The sequence below is a fragment of the Benincasa hispida genome, chromosome 1 (genome assembly GCF_027475165.1).
Source record: "Benincasa hispida cultivar pf3 chromosome 1, pf3_genome.v1.1, whole genome shotgun sequence".
In the NCBI taxonomy this organism is placed as follows: Eukaryota; Viridiplantae; Streptophyta; class Magnoliopsida; order Cucurbitales; family Cucurbitaceae; genus Benincasa; species Benincasa hispida.
This window is the reverse complement of record NC_143478.1, coordinates 95718113-95727045: the sequence shown is the minus strand read 5'-3', so window position 1 is coordinate 95727045 and position 8933 is coordinate 95718113. Positions and strand designations below refer to the sequence as shown.

At 30.4% G+C, this 8933-nt stretch overlaps 1 protein-coding gene and 1 long non-coding RNA gene across 2 annotated transcripts; both read right to left on the bottom strand.

The window, feature by feature from the left end:
• Nucleotides 1-4608: 4608 nt before the first annotated feature.
• Nucleotides 4609-5943, bottom strand: LOC120092923 (ethylene-responsive transcription factor ERF003-like). The gene is made up of 2 exons (XM_090310761.1): nucleotides 5792-5943; nucleotides 4609-5102 (listed from the first exon to the last, which is right to left on the bottom strand). Exons 1-2 carry the CDS (start codon nucleotides 5872-5874, stop codon nucleotides 4655-4657), a joined length of 531 nt encoding a protein of 176 aa, XP_090166887.1. The 5' UTR covers nucleotides 5875-5943; the 3' UTR covers nucleotides 4609-4654.
• A 2057-nt stretch (nucleotides 5944-8000) lies between these two features.
• Nucleotides 8001-8702, bottom strand: LOC150038874 (uncharacterized). Its single transcript, XR_016527400.1, has 2 exons — nucleotides 8458-8702; nucleotides 8001-8243 (listed from the first exon to the last, which is right to left on the bottom strand). It is a non-coding gene; the product is annotated as an uncharacterized LOC150038874 (long non-coding RNA).
• Between the last annotated feature and the right edge of the window lie 231 nt (nucleotides 8703-8933).

The window sequence follows — 8933 nt, the reverse complement described above, 5'->3', positions numbered from 1 at the left end:
CTTAAGTAGGTGAATGGCATGAAATTAAGTAAATGGCAAAGGAAGTAGGTGGTGGCAAAACATGATGCAAACATTCCAAAAGGATCATTTCCTTTGGCCTATAAATACAACCATAAGATGTCTCTTCAATTCATAAGCCAAATCCTCTTCAAAGAGCGTAAGAAAAAGTGTTAGAAAGTGGATTTGAAGAAGACCATGTGTTGATAATGAAGGGCATGTGTCGGTCCTAAAGTTCCAAGAGAAGGACTTACTGTCGGACAGTGAAGTCTAAAAGTAGCATCAATTTGGGACGAGGAATTCTCCCAGAACACTCGTGCGTTTTGAGTGATTTCAAAGCTATCTAAAAGCTCTGAGAGTCTAGTTTTCAAGGTAGGGCTGCCGGAGAAGAAGCTCTAAGGAATCGAGCTAGAGAGGGAGGAAATGGCAGAAGGGTCGAGCTGTCGGGTAAGCTTGGGCCAGTCTTGATGTTTTGATGATTCTGGCCAAACCACGAGGAGTTATGAGCTAAGAAGGTAAACTTCCTGAGACATTTTAGAGCATGTTTATAAAGTATCTCGGAATAAGGCATAGAATTATGAGTAATCTGAGTTTTAATTTGAATCTGGATCTTAGGGTTCAAAAGGGAGCCCCAGGTGATCAAGGAACTTCTAAAGAGGAAGATTCCTATCCTTACCAAGGTGAGTGATACTTTCCTTTAAGTCTTAAACATATACTTTAGAGTAAATTGTATATGCTTATGATATGAATGAGTAAATAGCATGAAAATGAGAATATATGATCGAGAGGGTTAAAGGGTCAATAGACCTAGTTCCTGAGCCCCAAATGGAACCTCACGGGATGGTCAGGGGATCGAGAAGTCTATTTCTTGAATCTATGGGATGAACCTCGTTTGGGATGGTCAAAGGGCCGACAGGCCAAGCTTCTGAGCCCATAAGCGGGGAGCTATGTGCACATAGGAGACATTAGGAACAAAGGGGAATGCAAAAGAGTAAGCGTTTATGATTTATAACAATTAACTATCTACCGTGCAAGTAGAGTTGAGACAGACTCATTCAAAGCTGAGGTTTGAGTATTAACCTCGTATATATGATATGCTTGTCATGTATGAGTTGAAATAGACTCTAGAATTTGCTTACCACTCATTGAGCTTTGTGAAGTTCATTCTTTTCTTTCATGTTTTCTTTCCAAGTAGCGAAAGGTGAGGAGTTTCCGGGGTGCTGCTAAGGTCAAGGTCTTCTACAGCCATAGTTATACTTCCGGGGTTTTAGAGTTGTTGATGTAAACTTTGTAGCTAAGTCTTGGAGTTGTATAAACATTACATTGTTGTAATAAAATTAGCCTAATTAAATTAGTTGTTGTTTATCTCCTTGACTTAAGGTTTACTGAATATAGTAAGGTAAAGATGGACAGTAGGTATCACAAAAGGGTGGTATTTGCGGTCCCTCACGCCTCTCCTCGAGCTCAGGAGGCGGGCTCGGGGCAGGGTGTGACACTAATAGTATTAATAAAATCATCAGCCTCTGCTCAATGAGAAAAATAGAGAAAGTAAGAGGCGGCCTACTCCTCGTCTCTCCTGTAAAAACCAGAAGAGGGCTATGATCAGAAATTCCCCACTGACCAACCCTAATCTTCGAATACAGAAAAGCTATTTTCCATGCCTCAATAGACAAACAGTGATCCAACCAACGTAAGATACCATTCCCCTGAACACAAGATTTACCAAAGTGCTATTCAATAAAATTAATTAACAAAACTTGATTGTTATCACGAATAATACTTAGAATAATGTTATGACAAAGGCTAATAAAATCTTTCATGCTAATTTAATTGAACTAATATTCTATATATATATATATCCAACAATCTAATCAAGAATAAAATATCATCCTTTTAGATAAATATATAATGTTCTAACCAATTAAATCATATATATAAATTAACTTTTCTTAATGGGATCAATAAAAAATAAAAGATATCTATAAGATTTCAAAATTTTTTCTCAAATAAGGACTCTAAAGAGACCAAGAAATGGATTTTTTTTCTTATATAAGCTTAAATATGATAATATTTTTTAATTAATATACATACATACATACATATATATATATATTTAAGAAACACTAAAAAAGAATTTTTTTTTTTTTTTTTTTTTGTCAAATATGAATATGGTTCGCGAAAAATCATAATGATTATCGTTTCACTTTCAAAACATTCTCATTTTGTTTTCACACTTGCTTTTTTCTTTTTCTTTTTCCTTTTTTTTTTCTTCTCATCTTGATAAGGGACTTCACAGCTTTATTTTATTATCCCTTTCATCTCATATATATTTTCCATTTTTAACATCACTTTTGACCCACATACTCATTCTCTCTCTATTATTTCCACTTGATTTTTCTTTTCTAAATGTGGGTTTGCCATAAGTGCTTCATAAAATTTTATTTTTACAACACATTTTTTAAAAAAAATCGAGTACTTTTATTTATATATATATATATATATATATATATATATATATATATATCTTGAAAGTTATATTTTCTTTCCCAACAATTTCACTAAAATAGGTATTTATATTATCAACTTCAAAATCATAGGTTCGAACTCTCCACTTCATACATTAATTCAATACTTTGCAATTGCAAAGAAGGAAAAAAATTTTGACTTTACCATAGCTCAACTCTGTGTATTAATTAAAAAAAAAAAAAATCTATGTTTCTTTTGTCAAAAAAAATTGTGTTTCTTTTCAAAAAAATTTAAGGTTCAAATGTATGTTGAATTAAAAAACCATAACCTTTTTGTCACTAAAAATACTTTTGAAGTAACAATCAAATTCAAAACCCACACTTGAATTTATAAAATTGAAATTTAGAAAACGTTGATGAAAAGCCTAATTAGAAAATTTTAGGAGTAATTTTTCATATTTAAGATGTGTTTGGAATACATTTTCAAGTATTTAATTTTAAAATAAATTATTTTAGAAGAAATTTCAGTTTTTCAAATATATTTTAATAAATTTTTATCAGAAGTGTTTAAATAAAAATAAATTATTTGAAAAACATTTTTTTTATAAGCGGATCCAAATGGGTAGTTGAAATCAATAACAAAACTTTCTATTTTGCATGTAAATATTTTATATATCAAATAAATTTTTTATTTGAGTTTTCATTCTTTCAAATTTTAGCACGACTTCAATTACTAATTTTTTTAAAACATATTTTGGCAATATTATTGTTAAAATGCTACAATTTTATTTATAAAATGTCACATAGTTTTAATCAAGTATTCTTATGAAGTAACATAAACAGAAACTCTTTAAATAATTCGAAACAAATCGATATTCAAATAATACCCCATAAATAGTAAGAATAAGTGCCTAGTAATATTTTCCAAGAAAAAGTGCAATATATGAACAATGTGAGATATCTTTTTTACGCAACTTTATCAAAACATATCTAAAGAACAAAAATAATAAATTTATCAAAAACATAATTTTAATTTTTCAAAGTTCAAATATTTATTTTTAGGAAGTTAATTATCTATTTTATTATTGAACATGAAACTTTTGATCCATTAATTTGTTAGGTTTTTTTTTTAAAAAAAAATGATATCAAAGTTTATTTGTCATATTCTTCTAGAGAAACAAACATATTGTCTAGTCTAAATCAAGCTTCATTAGTCTCACTTTTACTTTATTGATTTTTTTTTTCTTTCTTTCTCTTCTTTTCTTTTCTTTTCTTTTCTTTTCTTTTTCTTTTTTTAATCTCTTTTTCTCTATTCTCTTCAACTTCTTTTCATAGTTTTCCTTATCTTACTTTTTTTCCCTTCACATGATCCAAGGTTGTAGTTACATCATGTATTTGCCAAAGAAACAATTCTTTTGAATTTTTTTTTTTGTTGATGTTTTTTTTTAAATAAATGTATGAACTAAGAATTTCCTACTAAACGGTTATTACACATGGTGTGGAGTGATATTTGACATATTGTATTGAGATTTCCTAAAATTGAGGTAAATCCTCTATTGAATCAACTATTGATTTGTTCATGCCATTTTAATATTATAATAAGAAAAAAATCTTGGATGTTAATTTATCTCAGAGGAGGAATTATTATTTGAAAAAATTATTTTTAAAAATTGTCATGTGTCAATTTGGTTTTTAAAAAATTATTTTTTTTGGATGTGAACCAACATGGAATTTAGGTGTAGCTATTGTTATAAAAATAACAATTAAGTAATAAAGATATCAAAATAAAATACTATTTTAATAAATTATATATGTAACATTTCTTAGTATAACAAACGTGAGGTGGTGGAGATTTAAACCTTCAACTTTAAGAAAAATGAGGTGATATAACCACTGCTTATGTTCACTTTCACTTGTATATATTCTTATGATATTCATTTAGATCAACAAATCGAAGCTTAAATGACTATCTTTTTTATCTAAAAAAAATTATTAATTTTTTATGTAGCATATTACTAATTTTCTTACTTAATATGAATATATAGTAAACTAAAACTATATATATATATTCTGATTGACTATAAATTATCACTATGAGCTAAACTAGAGGTTAAAGATTCAAACTTTTGACGTGATTAAACTCAAATTAAAAAGAAAAAAGAGCACCAAATTTATTTCTTAAATAATCTATTCTAATTATTTGTAGAACCAAAATTATGATTATCATTAGGGCAAAATTCAAAGGACCCAAGATCAAGCAACTCTTGAATCATTTGCTCCACGTGGTCATCTTCAAGCTGGCGGACCTCCTCAGCCTCCTCGGCGGCGACCCACTTGACCTCTTTCTCCGGCCAGTTACCGTCGTCGAGTTTGGTGGCCGGACGGTGAGATGGGTCGGCGGATTTCCGGACGGCGAAGTGGGTTTTTGTCATTTGGAGGGAAGCCATTCGACATCTTTGTAACTTCTCGATCAATGTCGGAGTTAGAAGCTTAGAAGACGGCGGCGCTGACGAGGGCTGAGGTGGTGCATTTTGATTGGTTGAGAGATTGTTAGGGCAACACATAATTGTAGCTGCTTCATCGTATGCTCTGGCGGCGTCTTCCGCGGTTTCGAAAGTGCCCAGCCATATCCTTGTCTTCCTGATTGATTAAGAATTTAACAATAAATTTTAACATTAATTTTTCCTTAAACAGATTCAATTTTACTTTATTAAAAAAAAATGGTTGTATTTATTTCAATTTTGTAGCTATTTTTAATCATGGAATTTTTTAAAATATATATCCACAAAAATTTTCAACATCGTGTACTAGAACATCATAATAATTTTATATCTTTGTACTAGAGTTTATTTCTTTTGAAAAAAATAGAAAAATATATTTGGTTCTATCCGTGTTGCACCCATCTTTTCGGAAAATTTTCCTATAATATGATAGTATAAAAAAAAATTCATACTAAATGAGTCCCATCAACATGCTTTTAAAAGTATGGTCGAATTCGTTGATGTTAATCTTGAATTCCTTAATATTTATGATAACAAATTTATAGTGTGAACAAGAAAAATACGATACTCCCCTAATACTAGAAAAATGTCCCATCTTTTTTCAACTTGCTCAAACATCCAACAAATACATTTTGCCATGTAGCAAACTCTCACTCTCCCTCTTTTTTAAAAAAAAATGAATTCTTTCCGTAAAATCAAACGCTTAAAATTTGTACTATGGGCCTGGAGAAGAAAGCATATTGTTGAAGCTGTTTGAAATATGGAGTTAATAGAAGAGAGAAGAGAAGTGATTTTGGAGGAAGTGTTTGAGAGAGAGAGAATTTTTACAGTAAAGGGTGACGAATCTCAGAGACCCAAGAGCCCCAATGTCTTTGACGGACTCCTCGATAGCGTTGTTGAGGTCTTCCCATTTTAGACACAGATAAATTTTAAAGAATAAGTGTGAGAGAGAGGAGGTTAAAGAAAAGTGAGACTATTATAGGAGAAGAGATAATAATGGAAATTTATAGCAATCTTTGTTTTTGCCTTTTCATGCGCCTACCCTACCAAATGATCGATTACCACTCTCTCTCTCTTCTTCTCTTCTTTTTGCTTTTTCTTTCTTTCTTTCTTTCTTTCTTTCTTTTTCGTTAATTAATATACTCGTGGGGCACCTATTTAGTACATGTTCCTATTCGCAAAATTCATTTTTATTATATATTTTGAAATTGTTTCCAAAGTTATTTTGAATTGTCGTCAAACAGTGATATGTCCAAGATTTTATGTAAGACATATAATATCGTCAAAACGAGTATAACTAATTGTACGAACAATGACAGATCCGTAATTTTATGTTAGTTGATTTTAGTCCATTAATATCTCAATCTGTGCCATATATAATTCTTGAACTTTAAAAAGTATATACTAGATTAGTGACATCTCGATTGTGTGTCTAATAAGTAGTATCATATATATTTTTTTTTAAATAATGTAACTATTGGGCTACAAAGTTGGAATTTTGAGGTTCAATTTGTAACAAAAATATTTTTTTTTTCCAATACGTCGGTCAATTTTTAAGCATTTTCTTATAGTTTTTGAGAATCTTAGATAATAAATTGAAATATATATCTATTAGATATTTTAAGGAACTTGTTAGATTTAAAATTGAAAATGTAGATATTTATTAATCATAACTTAAAAAAGAATTAAACTTGTACGAATTTGAATGTAATTTTAAAATAATAGTAAAATAAATTTTAAAAAAAAGCAAAAAATTTATATACGAAATTGGTGTTTATATATCTTACTTTTAAAAAACTAAAAATAAATGACCAAATAATTATGAGTCTAAAATTTAACAAATATTTCTGTTAAACATTAATACATATGTGAGATAAAATTAGAAAATGGATTTAGTTTTTCTACCCGTTATACATATTTAAAATTTTAAGCAACAAAAATTTGTTAAAATAAAAATGGAAAAAGAATGTGTTCTAGGTGTTCAAACTCCCCCCTTCCCCCCCCCCCCCCCCCCCCCCCCACCTAGAAGGATCCCATTCATCTCATAGGGAATTAATAATTTTTTGGTAATAAAAAGGTAAAAAAACGTATAACTTTCGAGCTGATCGCTTGAGTCTATAGGCTACCTCTCCTATCCGATAAAGAAGAGCAAATTGAACTCTTTAGGAGTGAAATGTGTACTGACTCATCCAAGGCGATCAACTTGATTATCTTCTAGTAACGTTTGAAACAATTAAAAAATTTTGAACCAAAAAATGATTAATATTTATTGGTTCTACCTCCTATTTTTTTTATGAAAAATTCTATCGAACATGGAAGAGTTCAAGTTGTCCGTGCCCTAAAAGAAAAAAAGATCACCTCTATCGTGCCTATAGCAAGATACATTCCAGTTAATGTGACTTTCTTCATCCTACCCATACCTTAAGAATTCTTAGTCCGAGGTTCTCTATCTTGAGGGAGGCACTTATCCTCTAGCCTTTTCATAGATCTATCAACAAACAATTGAAAAGTTAAACCAAATACGCTCATCTTCACGCATATTTATCTTCCATCACAAAGAAAAAGATATTAAAAAAATATAATATTTTAAAATGAAAAAAAAAATTATCACAAGACTACATTCATTTTTGTGCACCCCACTCAAGGGCATAATTACAAGTTGTCAATGTGAAAAACTTTAATTAAGAAAAGGCGATATTTATTTTATATATTTCTATCTTTTTGTGATTGAAAAGGGATGCATGTAGTTGCACCAGAGATTACCTACTCCTACAACCTATGCGTGTTGGAAAATTTTTCATTACCCCAACATCATATACTCCCTACACTAAATCTTGCTTGTAAATGATATTTTAATACTGTTATTTAGACTCTACATCATTTCTAAAACGATATTGATATAGCTAACAAATAAGAGTAGTAAAGTTTTTTTTTTAAAGGTGGAACGTGAATAACTAAGATTTTTTGTGTGTGAGTGTGATAGTGCACAAATATACACTCTCTTTTTAGACTTATTGATGCTAGTTTTGAGGCCTTTATAGTTGATTATTTCATGTGTATATTCAAATGATGTGGCGATTTCAAGGTATTTAAAGCAAAGCGAAGGATATTGAAGGCAAACACGGGCTAATTTGAACACAGTTGAAAAAGTCCAAGTCATAAGAAGAGGTGTTGCAACCAAAGAACTTAAGAAGAGAACATTGCGAATTGAGATGTTGCCGAGAATGTTGTTGAAGCTGAATAAAAAATTTCAACTCCTATTCAGTTCCATTTCCAGCTCCTATCAAGAACAAATTATATAGAAAATCAGTTAGTAGCTGTTAAAGAGTTGCAACTAATTTAGCTGTTTTTTCGTTTATGTTATCTATAATAAAAGCAAAAGCATAAATAGAAATGAATTGATATAACTTCACTTCTTGATAAGTGAGCATGTATATCGAGAGTTAATAATAATTAAAATAAGGCTTGAAAGGGAGTTGTAAAAAAGTGCTGACCTCAAATGATTCTGAAGCTTGTAATCTTGAAGAATTAATAAAGCCTGAAGATCTTTTGAAGAGTGGATGTATCTGACCAGTATACCTCTATGTGTTCATTTTTCTCTTCTCCTTTCATTTCTTGTCTTGCATGCTTGATTCTAACGTTTGAGTTCAAGATTTCCACTCAAATTCATCTGATGGAAGAAGAACAAAAGAGAGAGAGATCCAAGTTTTGCCCAAAATTTCTTGATTGTTTTTCTGTCAAAATGATAAACTGAAGAGGTAAGAGAAAGAAGATATCTTACCACCTGTTGAAGCAACGTGGCAGTCTAAAGTCCACACGTGACATCTACTCCATTTTCTAGCATTCTTGTATCAGCTCAAATCTACAAAAGAACTTGCGCGTCGTTAGTGTTTTATTAAAAGTGGCCCAAAATATTATCAAGTGGTATCAGACTATAGATTAGATTTTTTTAAATTCTTGAAACGGCTAC